The 17448-nt window shown below is 40.2% G+C and overlaps 1 protein-coding gene across 9 annotated transcripts in view; it reads left to right on the top strand.

Moving 5' to 3' along the window:
• The first annotated feature begins 3800 nt into the window (after window positions 1-3800).
• The window catches only part of LOC105051197 (membrane-bound O-acyltransferase gup1), a 34144-nt gene continuing 20496 nt past the window's right edge, over window positions 3801-17448 (top strand). For 4 of the 9 annotated variants that reach the window (XM_029266472.2, XM_010931515.4, XM_010931507.4 and 1 more), the window contains exons 1-8: window positions 3801-3954; window positions 4572-4684; window positions 4789-4844; window positions 7253-7434; window positions 7521-7569; window positions 10555-10658; window positions 10764-10828; window positions 11984-12054. In XM_029266472.2, coding sequence (XP_029122305.1) covers window positions 4582-4684; window positions 4789-4844; window positions 7253-7434; window positions 7521-7569; window positions 10555-10658; window positions 10764-10828; window positions 11984-12054 — 630 coding nt within the window. In that variant the 5' untranslated portion in view covers window positions 3801-3954; window positions 4572-4581. The remainder of the gene's footprint in view (window positions 3955-4571; window positions 4685-4788; window positions 4845-7252; window positions 7435-7520; window positions 7570-10554; window positions 10659-10763; window positions 10829-11983; window positions 12055-17448) is intronic. The other 5 variants (XM_029266471.2, XM_010931514.4, XM_029266468.2 and 2 more) reach the window with 4 other exon arrangements.

A 17448-nucleotide genomic window follows, 5' to 3' on the forward strand; every position in this document is an offset into this window, starting at 1 on the left:
CACCTATAATCTAGATGTAGGCGCCTACATCTAGATTGTAGGCCAAAACCATCTAATATTTTTTTTAAAAAATAAAATATTATTATTCATATTTAATTAAAAAAATTAAAAAAAAATTAGGCGCCTAGGATTGTAGGTGCCTACATTCCAGATGTAGGCGCCTACATCTAGATTGTAGTGCCTATAATCCAAAAATATCTAATTTTTTTATTTTTTAAATAAAATATTATTTTTTATATTTAATTAAAAAATTAAAAAAAAATTAGACGCCTCCTACAAACCAGATGTAGGCGCTTACAATCCAGATATAGGCGCCTACAATCCAAAAATATCTATTTTTATTTTTTTAAATAAAATATTATTATTTCATATTTAATTAAAAAATTTTAAAAAAAATTGGATTGTAGGTGCCTACAATCTAACCATGTAGGCACCTACATCTGGTTAGTCCTGTTGGGTCACGGGTGGCTCAGGGTCATGGGTCAGTCAGTCAGGTCATACGATGCTTTAGGTCAGGTCAGGTTAGATCATATTGAACTTCAGGTCGATTAGATTACAGTGTTCTATCCACATCATTGCACATCATTGGATGTTACCGACCTCTGATTTAGGGTTTAAGGTTTAAGATTTAGGGTTTGGGTTTAGGGTTTGGGTTTAAGATTTAGGGTTTAGAGTTTAGACTGGTCAGCATTCATACGGCTTGGAGATCATGTCCTGATTGGTCATCCAATCTGAGAGGATCCTATCGGCTCGGATAAGAGGATGAGAGTTGGGAAGATTTGGATCCTACTGGAGGACAATCGGATCCGATGAGAGCTGCGAGGATCGGATCCGACCGGAGGATAAGAACTGGGAGGATCGACCGGATCTGACTAGAGGACAAGAGCTGGGAGGATCGATCGATCGGATTTGACCGGAGGATGAGAGTTAGGAGTATCCAGATCCATCGGATGAGAGCCGGTAGGATCCGACTGGAGGATGATCGGATCTGATCGGAGGATAAGAGCTAGGAGGATTCGACCGTTCCGAGCGGAGGATAAGAGTTGGAAGATCTAATCAAAGGATGATCGAGGATGATGAGAGTTGGGAGGATTCAGATCCGAGAAGATGAGAGCTAGCAGAATCAGATTGGAGGACGATTGGTTTCGATCGAAGGTGGATTATTTTTATAATTTATTTTAAAATTATTTTCATAATTTTTTTTAAAATTAATAATAAATCAGTAAAAAATTAAATTTAACAGGATGGTGGTAGATTATTTTTTTAAAATTAATTTGAAAATACCATTATAAATGGCGCTTTCGATTTTTTCTACCAAAATGACGTGTACCGAAGTGCCATGGGTATAATGGGACGTACCGAACTGCCACAGGGGTGGGAACATGTAGCAAAAAAATGCCACTCTAAATGGCATTTATTATCCAATAAATACCATTTGGAATGGTATTTTGTGATTTTGCATTATCTTTGTAAATAAGTTGAAAGATGCATTATTTTTGTAAATTTTTTTTTAATATTATTTGAAAAAAGAACTCCGTAAACACCCAACACAGAACTGTAGCCATCGCTTGCTCCTGAGGATGTAAAAATAGAAAAATCAGGCGCAAACAGAGAAAAAAAATCAACGAAAACAAAGAAAGACTGAAAGAATTAAAAGGTAAGATTTTTCCTACATAGATTGATCATTTCTTTTTATTTTCGTTTTTTTTTCTTTTCATTTCATTCTCCTTTTCGAGATCTGTGGGGAGAGAAAGAACCTGAGGGAGATTGGAGGGGCTTCTTAGGTTTGGATTGGGGCTTTTTCTCAAGCATAAGAGATTTTGTGCGAGATGTGGTGGTGTGAGCTGCAGAGGGCAGCGACGAGGAGGTTGAGGGCAAGGGCATCGAGGGGGGCCTCACTGCGGCTGGCGCAGGCGGCGAGGAGGCGGAGGGCGGGGGAAAGGAGAGGAGGCGGGGGAGGGTGAGGAAGGAGAGAAGTCAGGGGCAGTTGGAGAGGGCGGCAGCGGGGGAGGGGAGGAGGAGATGGCACGGGTGAAGAGGGGGGAGACAATGAGAGTTCGAAGGTAAAGCCCGACAATCGTAGAGAAAAGAAAGAAAAAATCATCGGAGGATTTTTTTTTTTCCTTATAGAATTAGCCACTTCCCATTGTTCATTTATCCTATAGTTTAATCATCCAAACAGTGGCCAGAAAGGAAACAGGATTTTTTACTCAATAGAAGCTGTGATCCTATGGGATTTGGGCCAGTCCTATCCTTTCCAAACAAGCCCTTAAATGGAGAGGAGGGATGAGAATAGCTAGGAGATTAGAAAGGAGGAGGAGGTATTGGAAGAGGATGAGGTGGTGGGAGTGAGTAGGGCTCGGGACTAGATTAAATGGAGAGGATGGATGGAGATGAGGGATGATGATAATGGTGGGGTTTAGAGAGTAGGAGGAGGATGTGTTGGAAGAGGAGGAGATGGTTAGAAAGGATGGGGTTGTGGGAACCATGTTAGTTTGAGAAGACGAATGGAGAGGAGGGATGAAGACAATAGAAGGGTTTAGAAAGGCGGAAGTGTTGTTGGAAGAGGAGGTGGTGGAAATTGAGGAGGGATAGGAAGAGAAGAATGTAGGACATTTTTTATAATAAATAAGCCATTTGGGTAAAGGCAAACTTATTCTTTATGATAGCATCTTAACAATGTTGGATGCCGGTGGACCTGCTTATCGAGCGGGCCGTGTTGGATTCAGGCTGAGCTTAATCCAATGCATAACTAAAATTAGGCAGGACCAAATCCGGCTCGGCTCGGCCTTTGGCTTACTTCCCAGGCTTGAGCCTGGTAGCTTTGGACGTCGGATTGGGCCTTGTTCTTTTTCGGATCAGGGATGATGATGCTCATGAATTATTAAGGGATCTCCATTATGGTTGATGCTTGAAGGGCATGCAGAGGGGGAAGGATGCTTGAAGGGCATGTGGAGGGGGAGGAGAGCTTGAACATTATGTAGAGGGGGAGGGGAGCTCAAAAGGCATGTAAAGGGGGTGGGGAACCTAGGGCGGCAGTGAGAGGGGGAGGGGAGCAATTGGTGGCATTAGTGAGAGGGGGAGGGAAACCTATGGTAGCGGCGATGATGAGAGGGGAGGGGAGACTGTAGCTGCAATGAAAGGAGGGGATACTGCAGAGGCAGCAAGAGGGGGAGGAGTGATTGTTGTGGTGGCAAGAGGGGAAGGGAAGGTTATGGAGGTGATAAAAGGAAGGGATATTGTGATAGCAACGAATGGAGGAAGAGAGACTGTGACGGTGGCAAGAGGGGGAGTGGGTCGTGGGATTGGTGATTTTGCTCTTTTTTTCCTTAATAATATGAATAATTGGACTTCAGACATAGCATTGGGGCTAGCAATTTTATTGGATCAGATCTAGGTGGGTAGGAAGTTACAATTTAAAAAATCAGTACCAGAATAGGGCATGATCGATATAAACCCGAGTTTAGCCCATTAAGGGGCAAGCTCTAATTTCATTGGGCTTAAAAATCAGGCTCATGCTTGTCAAAATTGCTCTGAGCTTGGGCGAGTTGGATGGAATTTGAATAGGTTTAGATGCCAGATAGGAGTTGAAAATATATTTAACTACTTAACTAAGTTCATTGATGAGTTTGAAATTTTTTAAATTTTAATAAAATTTTAAATTTTTTATACTGAAAAAAATACTAAAGTCCACCAAAATTCTTGTCGAACGAACCCATATAGCCTCATTGCCGCTTGATTCTAAATGGTTTCTGTCCCTAGAGTTGTTTAGTCTTATCATTATTTTGCTTTTGTAAAACTAATGGACCAGGCTGTTACTTACATCTAGCCATCCAATTGAAACAAAAGGTGGGTCCCCACCTCTTCCCATCAACCGACCTCTCCTCCTCCGGTTTCTGAAACCCTTTCTCTTCCTAGAAACCTCAAAGGTTTTCGCAAGGACACCTCCTGTAGGTACTTTTTCTCTAGAACTCTAATCCTACTTTCTTTCCATTGCCTTGATTTAATTTCCTTTTTGATTTCTTTTCTTATTTCTCATGATTTCCTTTATCATCTTCATCCTTGATGCGGTCGACATCTTTGAATTTATTAGAGTCTGTGATTTGTCTCCTGGGGAATGTTTTTTTTTTTTTTGGACTATAAAATATGGTTCAGGAACAAGGAAAAAATTAGGGCGTTGTTTTGTTTTGTGATGTGTTTCCATGACATTCTCTGATATATCTTGCCTAAATTAGACATATGAAAGTTGGATAGGCTTTGACCCCCAAATTTGATGTTGCATGAGATTGACTCTCAATTGAAGAGGTGTTTAAGTAATTTTGCTTTATTATTATTATTATTATTATTATTATTATTATTATTATTATTATTATTATTATTATTATTATTATTATTATTTCTCTCTCTCTCTCTCTCTCCACCTCCCTCCCTCTTCCTCCTCACCCTCCACTCTTTCCTTCCGTGTCGCATATGCTCGCATCTGCGAGGATCACTCTCTCTGGGCATATTTTTCTCTTGGACCAACAGGAAAATATAATCCTTTAAACTAACCTTTGTCCAAATTGTTGTAGAAGAGAGGAGATGAGCAATAGCTCGTGGAAGCGATGGGAGTTCCTATTCATTATTCTTTATGCCTTGGCTTTTTTCTTTGTTTTCATCCGCTGGTCTTTGCAACTCTCCCATGGTAATCTCCTCCCTTCTTTGACTCCCTTATTTCATATCTCCTACACTATATTTCCTGCACATTTATGGATATAAGTCAGCTTCACCCACCTCATTATTGTACAGATCATTCAAGAAGCCTCTATGGTTTACGCCCTGGATGGATGTCTAATCGCCTAAATGTATGCTTTTAATGTGATTTTCTTTGATTCTGTCCTTTTTTTTAAAAAAAATTATCATTGGCATTTTTAATCTGATTCTGAATTTATACTAATCTATTTATTTGATCTGCTGTAAATAATGGCAAGTGCTATCGTTGTAAATCATGTAAATTTTTAAGAAATGATGCACAGGCTGGTAAAAAATTAACCTAGGTAAAAATCCTTGATCAATTGATTTCAAATGTTAGACAGTTGTATGGTCAAAATGTATCATTTTAAGCTTATGTTTCTTGTTATGTTTGCGGGAATGTTCTTTGGAGATTTCCTTGGTTTGTAGTGGTATATACTAATATATTTATCTTAGAAGCCCTAAAGAAGATTAAGTAGCTGTTTTCCAAGCCATATTTGGTTATACTGAGATCTTAATTTCTTGTGGTACTCTACACTTGGTTAGAGGTCTGGTGCCATTTCTTTGGTTTTGTCTGTACTTTGCTCCTTTTTACCTCTCTATGCTAGTCTTGTCCTTGACATTGAAGATGTTGTTGCTATTCTGTTTCATGATTCATCCAAGGTGTTTTGGAATTCCAGAAGTCTCTGCTCTATCATATGGATAAGCTTCTGTTTGTTGGCTGTAGGGGGGAAGGGACTTTAAGCAATTTGGATATTGGTGTCCTTTGAATGACCAAAGGGATTTGTTTCAAGACTGTAATAATCATTCAAATTTGAATTTGATGTCTGTCTTGATTAGTATAAATTTGACTATTCACGTGAATGGGATAATAAAGGCTGCCATGAAAAAAAAATTGCTGTGAAAGATGACAGATCAGATGAAGAACGATTGAAATTTGTGTATGGTGAAATCTGTGTCGTGGGCAAGTTACTGCAGAAGATAACTATTCAGTGATGATTTGTTAGAGGAAGGCCTAGTAAAAAAAAAAAAAAATTGAGCTTTTATGTTTGTGCTAGTCTGGATTTTAAGTTGGAACACGGGGACCATGAAATGCTAGAAGAGCAATCAGAAAGTCTTTGGTGAGTGAAAGGGTTCAGATTATGTGTGTGTGTGTGTGTGTGTGTGTGTGCAAGCTAAATGAGAAATATGGTAGGGAGTTATTTGTAAGCAAATTGGCATGCCTGATGCATGTCTGAAACAAACCAAAGAATAATTTTCCTGGTACTTGCCACATGTTCTATCTGATACCGCTATATGTACATGTCCTCATGCTAGACTCCAATTCTGTCATGCAATATTGATGTTAAATAAGAATTGTAGTATGAAGATGAATTCAATGCTAAGATCCGCATGAAGTTGAAGACAGATGTAAGTTAACCAGCAACTGCAACATCAATTTCTTAATTTTGAGATGATCATACATGGTCTGGACTATGGAGCTTCTTCAAGACCAAGCATTGAAGCAGAAGATTGTGTAAATCATATATTGGACCCTCTGGCCCAAGCTGTGAGATTGCACTCAAGCACTCCAAACAGTTACAGTGCTTGATCCCATGTCTATTTCTCTACTTCTCATCGTTCTATTTCCCCCTGGTATACAACTGATGTAGAGGGGTCCTCTGACATTGATTGATGATAACATCTAAGATCCAATGGGTTTGGTGAAATTTAGCAGTGATCTAAAATTCCTGTTTGAGGTGCAGAAAATCCACATTTGTGAAATGATTGTCTGTTCTAGAGGCGAATGTGAGAACCTACTGCTGAATTTTATCAGGCGATGAGTATAACTGGATAGAGTGGAGAGAAGAGAAACAATTGAAATTTCATTACTTTTCTATCAAATGAATGTTACATCCTCTCATTCTGCAGATAATGTACCTTGATAGAAGACATTGCTAGATGCTAGTGCTTCTCCTAAAATCCAATGGTTGCAATAAGAGAGCCATGTTGCAATTGAACAACAACGAGAGGAATGGAATGACTGAGATTTAGCCAAAAAGACAGCTGACCCTTTTTACTGTCACTTTCTTCTTTCCATCCTCCATTTACTTGCTAAAAGGGCCTTGATGCTGTCAAATTTTTTGGCTGAAAAAAAAAAGGGGGGCTGTGCACCTCTATTTCCTTGCATGTGGTATGTTGTTGCTATAACGCAGCCATCCTTTTTGTTGATGTGCATAATTTCTTAGCTACCAACAACTTATACTAGGACTGCGTTAAGTAAAGATGACTATTTGATGGCTAATTTCAACTGTTTCACAATATTCTTATTTCAGGAGTTATTTGGCTAATTTTCACTTCCCCCGAACTAGCTTCTGTATACTACTACCCTTGTTTCTGGTCTTGGTAGAAATGAACATCGAATTCTTGCATCCTTTTGGTCAATACTTAAAGAATTTGCCCTCTGAGCTAAAAATGAATATCATTGACCATTTAAGGGTTTTTCTTTTCCTTTATTATTTATTTATTTATTTTTTTGCAGGATCTTTCTGATGCACAATGGAGAAACTTCCGTGGAAACTTGCCTATTCTTACCTTGGTTATGTGTTTTTTCACATTTGTTGCAAATATCTTGAGGTATCATTATTGCTTAAAAGGGAGAGGAATGTCCTTCATATGGATTATACTATCTTTGTGTTATCTATCATATCTTCATGAAGCTTGGTATGTATCTTGATCATGAGATTTCTAGTTTGATAGTATTATGTGATTCTACAGATTCTTATCTAACTAGTTTGTGACCATTGCAGCGTTATATTTGTTCTTTCAATTGCTTCTGCGAATTATTTCATAGTGAAGGTCGGTGCTTTTGCTTGATGTCAGTGTCTCATAAATGTAATGATTTATATTGATAATAGTTAAATCTGAATATTTGATCTTTTTTAATGTTATTTTTTGTTAAAAAATTGTGAAATAACTATGTATGCAAGGATTGAAATGCCCTCAATTTGTGTAACATAGTCCACTAATATGAGTTAGTATGTCGATTTACTTTTATTGAAAGTCTTAGAGGCAAATGCTAGTTATGCTGAGTACCTTATTTTGCTGTCCATGTACGCCCGTTTCTTGTTATACTGTGATATGAATGCCTTACTAAAACAAAGGATGTTTTTTGTTTAGCTATTTAATGTCTTGAACTCTTGATGCTACTTTAGTGGTTCCCGAGTGATGGATACTAGGGAAGACAAGACCTAGATTATTGGTGGAATTTGAAAGGCTTGTGTATTAAAATCTGTTAATATAATGTGAAAACACATTATTTAAGTAACTACTTGAAAGTCCTGCACTTATACATTTTCTCTTCATTGGTATTTATGCTCTCGGCAAATAATTCCCATATAATCAATTATTCAGATATTATTCAGTAAATGCAAAATTCACTACTATTCACCAATTCTTCATGAAATACTTCTGGTTTTTACTTGATTGATGATGTTTTTTTTGTTATCTCTTCTGCTGTTTTCTCTAATGCAATTAACATCATTTGCAAGTTTGAATTTTAGTCCAACTCTATTAGCTAACATATTCTTGTGCAACAATATGTGATTATGTGTTATTTATCTTTACTTTTGTTTTCATAACATCAATTACTATCTTTAGGCACTTAAATGATGGAAAGAAAGGAGAAACATGTAGAAGCAATACATGAAAGAAGAGAGAGAGAAATAGAGATGTGAAAGGGAATCAGAGCTTGATGTCCTTGTTATATTGTCCTTAACTCACGGAAGTGGTCTAGGCCATTTACAATTTATGTAAGGCGACTCTTAAGATTTTTTAGGCTATGGTTTGCCGAACTGGCTCGAAACGGATAGTTTGGGGCGTGCGGAACTGTACCTGCAGCTAATTGGTGCGGTTCGGATGTTCGATTCGAAACGCTGGTGAAAACAAAATGAAGGAGAAGAGAGGAAGAGAGAGAGAGAGAGGGGAGGCAAGGAGAGAGGAAGGCCAACGATGGCCTGTGGAGGACCATGGAGACCTGGCCGAGGCCGTCGAGACTCCGGATCTCCATGAGAGAAACTGAGGAGAGAGAGAGGGGGGAAGGGAGGGGAGAGGAGGGAGAAGGCGACAGGGAGGCCGTCGGGCGACTATCGTGGCTATCGGACGGCCCAAAACCCCCCGTGGCCATCGTAGATTCAAAATAGGGGCTTCGCCCCTGTTTCATCAAGTTTTTTTAAAAACCAGACATATAGTATTGTCGGCTTCACTGTGTCGGATTTTTAAAAATATCCATCCCTGTTTCGAACCTATGGAGGCTGTGAGGGGGTTTTGGAACGCCCGGTGGTCATGGTGGCCTCTCCACCGCCTTCTCCTCCCTTCTCTCCTCTCCCTTCCCCCATCTCTTTCTTCTTAGTTTCTCTCGCGGAGGACCGCGGAGATCCAGAGTCTCGGCGGTTCTTCGATAGCCTCGGTGGGCCACCGGTGGCTACTACAGGCATCTCTGCTAGCCATCCATTCTTTTTCTCTCTCCTCCCTCCCCTTCTCTCTTTTTCTCTCTTTTCCTCCCCGCTTCATCCCCCATTTTCATGTCAGTTTGGCCCGATATGATCTGGTGCGGGGGCGTACCGACTCATATTGCTGGCCGACCGACATGGGGTTTGGTTCCAAGTCGGTGATTCTTGGTTTAGGCCCTTGTTGCTAAGCTAGGAGCATGGTTTTGTAGAGGCAAGGTGCATGCGTATCAAGCAATTCTTTTTGGATTTATTTTCATACTTCCTCTATTGTTGGGTAGGTGATTCTTGGTTGAGAATTATGTCTGAAGTTATTTTTCTTTTAGTTAAGGAGTTTTGATATGATTAGAATTAGAATTAGTTTTAAAAGTTTATCAATTGTATTACAGCTAGACTTAGATGTCTTGATTTGAGATCTGCAAACCTGCATACATATTTTTTGGTAGCCCGATGACATCACTGTTTTTGATTCCTTGCACTTAGTTAACTTGTTGTGAATTAGTTTCAGCATTTCAGGTTTTAAGTAGCATGTGAGATTAGGACAAACTTGTTTGTTTTCTTGCTTTTTTGAGGTTATAATCTGTTTAGATTGCTTTTTGGGTCAATATTTTAGATTGCTTCAGATCTTGATCAGTTTTGTAACTTTATCATAGAAAGTATGCACCATGAATTTAGCTTTGAAATGTGGAGCGAGGACTGTCCTTTTTTATCAAGATGGTGCTTCTCCATTAATGTGGTGGGTGTAAGACTCCGGTCATACTTTTCCATCAAAGCGTTGCTTGAGGGCATATAGTGATGTTTAATCATTACTTCAAGAAATACGAGAAAGAGATCTCTTTATCCCTTGTAGAATTATATTTTTTTCTCCTTAAAGATAATTCCACTTGTACTTTCTTTAATTCAATTGTCATTCCCTGTTACGGATGGAGTTATCTTTCATTGCCCAGCATCATGAATTCATATGGGTTTAAATGAAAGGTCAGAACAGATATATTCTAGGATTGTAGTGCAATAAATCATATAGGCTGCTATCATGTTCTTGAGGACCTTTCTTTCCTCGAAACCCCTATAATTACTTGCAGAGATGATGTGAACTGTAAAATCAGCTCCAACAGAAATCCAAGAGTAGATTATGGACATTTGAAAGTCCTTTTCTTGTTTCTTTTGTTCAACATGTAGGTTTTGATATCACTTTTATTTACCATGTTTAAAAATTAATGGGTTAAACGTTGTTAGCAAATAAAAATATTATGTTTAATTAGAAGAATTCTAATCTTTGCCAATCCTTCAAGTAAATTTCTTCACCATTATGCAGTATTCTTTTTTCTTTCTGCAGACTTTTGCACGTTCCCCATACTACATGAGCATGCTTTGGATCTTCAATATAACTTTTCTTATACTAAACCGTGTCTATGAAGGCTATTCATTCTCCTTGTTTGGGTTAGTTATTTGATGGTCAAATTTATGTAATTATAACATTTATTTAAATTCCTTTTTTTATCAGTTATTAGTTTTAACATTATGATGTTTGGTTGATGTAAACAGTGGATGCTTGGCATTCTTGGACAACTATCGAGGCACTTTTAGGTGGCATATATGCTTTAACCTAGGTATGAATTTTTAAGTTTTTACCTTCTTTACGATCATTAATTTCTTTTGATGTTGATTTTTTCTTCATTGTTGTAGAATGATCACGCATATATCTAAAAAACGAGGCCTGCATTATAAATACTAGTTCTATTCTTCAGCTAGCAGTTGAACACTAGATTGATAGCCATTAAATTTGTTTTCGGTCATTTTTAAATCAGCTCCATCCTCTTAAAACATTGGTTTTAAGTTGATGCTATTACACTTGCCCTTTATGTTGCTTGGGATCTAGCACATATCTTATTTTACCAGCCCAGCTGGCAGCTGCAGTTTCTATTGTGAAGTAATCTTAATTAAGCACCAAATCATTTTCTTTATGTAGGCTGTACATGCATTTTACCTATTTAACTCAAATTACTTTTGTCAATATCTCCCTATAAGAATGTAAGATGGGCTTATTGGACTCACAAAATGTAATTCATTTAGTTGTTTTTACTCAAATCTGTTTTCCCTTTTTGTAATCCCTATGCATTTATTAAACTAATTTATTGTTTGATGAAGCCTACATTTAATCATATGTTGATTTGCTTAAAAATGTTCTACGTATGGTATTTCGTATCGGCCTGAACCGGCCGGTATATCCCTTATCGTACCGTACTGGTGGGGAATTGGTTCGGTTCAAGCTAGTTTTTTGGAAAATGGCCTGAACTAGATCGAATCGATCGGTTCGATACGGTATCATCCCGAACCATCCGATATTGAGCGGTTTGGTCCGGTACGGTATCGGTTCGGTCCTGTTCAGCTTGATTTTTTTTTTTTGGCCATTGGGTGGGATTTTTTTATTGTCGGTATGGTTCGATATGGTATGGTTTGGTACCATATCGTACCGTACTGATCGGCAACCGGCATGGATTCCGGTACCGAGTCCGTGAACCTTGGTTCCAAGTACATGCACAATTAAATTTGCTACAAATCAGTCTAATTATTATTCATTGTTGCAAATGAAGAGCTCAGCTTCCAATAATTTTGATGCATTTATGTAAAAACACTCATTACTTGTATCTGGTTTTTTACATTGAGTAATTACATAGTTATAATTTGCTTTACTTGTCCTTGTTGACTATAAATTTTCTTTGAAGTAATCGGGTTCAAGTTTCTTCTTCTGGTTTGTTTAACAGTTGTATTGCGTATGATCAGCTATGGATGTGATTACCATTGGTCCAATAAACTTACTCACTTTGATCAAAAGGTAATGTTTATCTTTCTTATTTAATTTAAATTTGCTTATATGTTGGATTTATAGAACAATACATAATTTAAAAGAGTGTTATATGATAATTACATGCTATGGAATTCTTGTTAGGCTGCATTTCCTTATATGTTTTGTCTGCTTAATGAACATGTTTGTTTTAGAACATATCTTGTTTATGTATTCCTCATCTGCATTTATTTGTTATTGGTTAAATTGAAGTTTGTTCCTATATTTCGTATTTCCTATTTCCTTAAATTACCATGATGGACTTTATTCATAAGCCCACATATCCGTTGAATAACTTGACTTACTCTTTCTTATAAGAGATTTAAGTATTGCAACCTAGGAGTGGAGTGAAAAAGGAACTGATGTTGCTTAACACGGTGTAAAAGCTATGGCAAGTGCAATGACTTGTATAACATGTGAATTTATGTGGCTGAAGACAATGAAACAGAAGCAGGTTTCATTTTCAGGGATAAAACGAAGATAGCTTGTGATTTGTTACCTAAATATGTAGTTTGGAAGCATATTGATGTCATTTGTTATATTAGCTGATAATTCCTTACCAAGATAACCATACCTTATCTGAATAAATGATAATTGTTTGGCAATTAGCAGAGTAATCAAGAAAGCTTTTGGATGGTCTCAACATTAGTTTATCTATTTCAAGGTAGGGATGGAAATTGTTTGTTTTCCAGTTTGAGGGGGAAAAGAAAAGAATTATAATTTTCTATTTCATTTTTGAGCACTTAACGCAGAGATATCCTATTTCTGCATTAATATATAAATAGGAGGTATGTGCGTAAGGGTAGCTTGGGCTTGTTCCTGCTATTCACTGTTCTGTTTATGATAAATAACAGGAATGACAAAGCAAAGCAGCAAATTATGTTGTACCCTCCTTTTCTACTCCTCTCTGTCACTCTCTTCTCTGTCTCTCTCTCTCTCTTTGTTTTTTCGGTAAGGTGGAGCACTCATACATGTCTAGTATGAATTCAACCAAAAAAGTTGGAAAATAGAATGTCCCAGTGCCATAGGTACAGTGCAACATCGGCCCAAAAGACTGCTCCGAGTGCTCGGCAATGAATGTAGCCACCTAGTCGGCAGCACTGTTCGCCTCTTAGTACACATGCCTGATGACTACAGAGGCACACTCCGCCATCAGTCTCCAAATGTCCTGCAGGAGTGAGTGTGTGGCAGCCACTGGTGTGCATCTGCATGACTGCATCTGGGCCACTACTATAGCAAAGTCCTCCTCGACGATCAAGTGAGTAGTCCTTGGTCTTTGCCTTGCATATGAAATACTTATCCGGCTACTTGAACTTAGCACCATAGACAGTAATATCAAAGAGGTGGCTCCTTTTTGCCACCATGGTCTGGAGTCTAGGCCTCGGATCACAAATCTTGCTTCTCCACTCTTGCCCATCACGCTAACGTCAAAGTTAACCTGGAAGAAATTCGCGGGTGGGGACTCTTAGGTGATGAATACCTGTTGAGGTGATGCTAGAGCAGATGGAGAGTCCCAGGTGTTCCGAGTTATCCAAGTCAAACCATTGGGCAACGAGTGCGCAATCTTGATAGCCTGATAGCCGATTGCCAGCTCGCCTTGAAGACTCCATTGTTCCGGGCCAACTAGATGTGAAATGTAGTATAAGCCGCCTGGATATCCATTAGTCTGGAAGTCTCAGTCTCTATGCTTCGTCAAAGTATCTTAAGAAGATCCTAGGCAGGTTGTTTGGAGTGGGCAATCGTCAGGTAGAAATTGGACCGCGCAAACTTGTCTCACTCTTGGGCAACAAAAGGGAATGTGCTTTGTCGCCTTCTCCTTCGGACCATAGCAAGGACAGGCAAGTGAGAGGTCCATCCCACGAGCACTTAGCACAGCCCTGATCAAAAGGCGACTCCAGACGACCTTTTTAACAAAGAGGTTGACTTTAGGATGTACCCTGAGTCTTTAGATCTATGATGCATCTAGTCTCTTAGTTGGCTCCCCCCTATACTTGTCGAAGAGATCCCTGGCAATCGGCCTCAAGGAGTAGGAAGACCTCCACACCTTGACATCTTTGCCCCTATGGATGGGGATAGCTTGGGATAACACCCTCTCCGATAGCTGATCTTCAAACAAACTAGTCTCCAAGTCAGCGTCCCAACCCCTCCCTCTAGGTCGAAAGAGATCACACACCTGCATTGTGTCCTCAATCTCGGAGCTAACAAAAGTCGGTCACCTGTTGAGTGGGAGGTTTGCAAGCCAGGGATCACGAATTAGATTCACTATTTGCCCATCTTCGATCATCCATTTAGTGTAAGGCATGACATCCCGAGCTCGAGTTCAGATCTCCTTCCACATGAAGCTATTTCGACTCACCGTAATGTCAGTATCCAAGATCCAGGAGCCATACTTGGCCCTCATCATAGAGCACCAGAGACTATCGGGCTGAAGAAGGAACCTGACAGCATGTTGGGCAATTAGGGCCTCATTTCTGACCAGCATCCAGCATAGACTATAAACCAAGCCTGCATCAGCAATTGGCTGATACACGACGTCCTAGGCCAGGAGGTGCACCCCTCCATTGCCTTGGTGCGATCCCCATAGGAAGTTGCAGAACAGCTGATCGATCTTGACAAGGGAGGTCCATGGCAGGATGGTATTTGGATAGCAGATAAACCAAAATGGAGTTGAGGTCTGATCTGACGAGTGTCAACCTACCTATTATGGATAAAGATCTGGCTTATCAGCCCTCAAGTTGCTCTCAGATTGACATATCCACACCAACATGCTTAGCCCTTCTTAGTCTCCTCCTGATTATGGGCACACCCAAGTAGTGCCAGACTTTGCTATGCTTCATCACAACTAGTAGGTCCCGGATAGCTTGCTTCTGTTGAGCCTTGGTCTTTGGATTGAAGCAAACTACTGATGTTAGGAGGTTTATCTTTTGCTCTTAGGCTACATAGTACTCCAAAATCTTTTTGAAAATGGTAGCATTTCGGACAAATGACAGCCCACCAGAACACAATCATCTGCAAAGGGTAGATGCGAGTTTGGCTAGTCTCTAGGGGTAGGCACCCCGTCTAAGGTTTGCCTAAGAGTTGCCACCGCCAAAGCTCGGGAAAGGGCATCAGTACAAATAATAAATAGATAAGGGGACAAGGAACAAACTTGATCCAAACCAACGGTAGATTGGAAGAACTCCATTGAGGTGTCGTTGATTAAGAAGCAAAGGATGGTGTACAGACACACTCCATAATCTAGCTATTCCACTGACCATGAAATCCAAAACTTTCCAAGGCATGCCAGAGGAACTCCTAGCATATACAATCATAAGCTTTCTCCATATCTAGCTTGATGGCCATGAGACACTGTGGGGTTGGGGCTTTCCTCGAGTCATCCATGAACTCTTGGTGATTAGCATATTGTTGGAGATGCTACAGCCACCAACAAAGGCTCTATGCTCTGGATTAATTAATCGAGGGAGAACAAACTTCATTCGACCCACCATGATTCTAGCACAAACCTTGTATAATGTAGTGCACAGGCCAATCGGTCTGTAATGAGCCGGCTCTAAGACATCTTGCCATTTTTGAATCAGCGTAATAAAGGTCTTCTTCTAGGTGCAGGCATGGATCCAGTAACAAACTATTGCTAAATGGCCTCCACGACCTCATCTCACATAATAGCCCAGTATTGCCTGAAGAAGAGAGGAGGGAACCCATCCGGATTGAGCTCTTTATTCTTTTGCCATAGACCAGATCGCTTCTCGAACCTTGTCAGTTGACACTGCTCCAATCAGGAAGAGGTTCTCTTGAGCCAAGATCCGACTGGTCAGGGTAGGGGGAGTAAAAGAACTATCACCCCTTAATCTGACCATCCATCTCGATCTGAAGAAACTCAGAATCTCCTACCTAGCCTCATCACCATCAACCTAGTGGCCCTCTACATCCCTCATAGTCTGGATCTGGTTCCTGTGCCTCCTGATGATGGTTGACTGGTGAAATAATCTTGTATTCCTGTCCCCTTGCTAATCCATTGGATCCTCGACTTCTATCATCATAATCTTTTACTGTCGTAGCGATGAGTGGTGCAAGGAGAGTTTCCTTCTGAGATCAGTCAAGTCATCCTCTGTGAGTCTGCCCTCTTTGTCCTCTCTTAACTGGAGCTCAGTGATCAAGGTCTCAGTCTCCTCTAGTCTCTTAAAGATATTATCAACCTCTACTTGGTTCAGCCACCGCAACTTGCATTTTGTCAGCTCTAGTTTATGCATGGCCTGATACATGGTGTTATTGTGAACCGACAGCCTCTAGGCCTCACATACTATATCCCAATATTGAGGATAAGGCAGAACTTCTCAAATTGGAATGGACACCAGTAGGAGATAGTGGAGTTAGTGGAGATTAGGATTGAGCAGTGATCAGACATGATCCTCGAAAGGTGACGCACTTGGTAACTGGGGAAATGCTGGATCCAGCTAGTTGTGGTGAAGGCCCTGTCAATTTGCTCCCAGAATCTGGCCCTGTCCAGACGGTTGTTGTACCAAGTGTATCTGGACCCAATGAAACCAAGGTCCACCAACCCATTCCTCACTATGAAGTCCCGAAACTCTCTGGTCTCAATATTGTTAGAGAAGGGCCTACCTCGCCTCTTCTCTCAGGGGCCATCAATACAGTTAAAGTTGCTAGCCACAAGGGAAGGAATGCCCTGATTGATTAATCAAGCCTCATCCCACAATACCCTTCGTTGTCTGTACTCAGTGCTAGCATAGGCACCAATCAAAGGCCAATGATTCTCATTGATTCTAGAAACAACAATGACAACTTGTTGATTGCATCTGTGAAGGACATTCACTATGGCTGCCCTGCTTCTCCATACAACAATAACACCACAATGTAAACTGACTCGATTGCATAAAAGCCCAGGACTCTTGAAATTGTCGTCTTGCATGAACTAAACTCCTACCTAATAGATGGGTTTCCAAGATAAGGCTTGCCAACCTTCCGACTATTCCATATCAGAATCTTCATTGGTGAATATCGATAGGGCTTGGAGGTGTCGTCTCCTCCGAGCAGTCACCACAGCACCAGTTGCATCCCTTTCCCCATATCCTTATCATCACGTGAGCCACTGCCAGCCTCATTCAAAACTACCCTTAGCTGGTTTACCATAGCCTTGTGCAAGTCTTCTATTTGGCAATTCGGCCCATTGACATTAGGGTGCCCATCCTCCTTAGCCGAACCATCAGATGGCAGAGGGCATCGAGTTGTGGATGGTGATGAGGTCCCCGCCGGCCGCTGCACTCCTTATGCGGCCGAGGGAGGTGGGATAGGGCACCCATTAGTAAGCCCCTGGATAAGCAGCCCCTATCCCCTTTGGATTTGGAAGATAGGGTACCCATGGCTGTC

This window comes from Elaeis guineensis, chromosome 9 (genome assembly GCF_000442705.2).
Source record: "Elaeis guineensis isolate ETL-2024a chromosome 9, EG11, whole genome shotgun sequence".
Taxonomy (NCBI): domain Eukaryota; kingdom Viridiplantae; phylum Streptophyta; class Magnoliopsida; order Arecales; family Arecaceae; genus Elaeis; species Elaeis guineensis.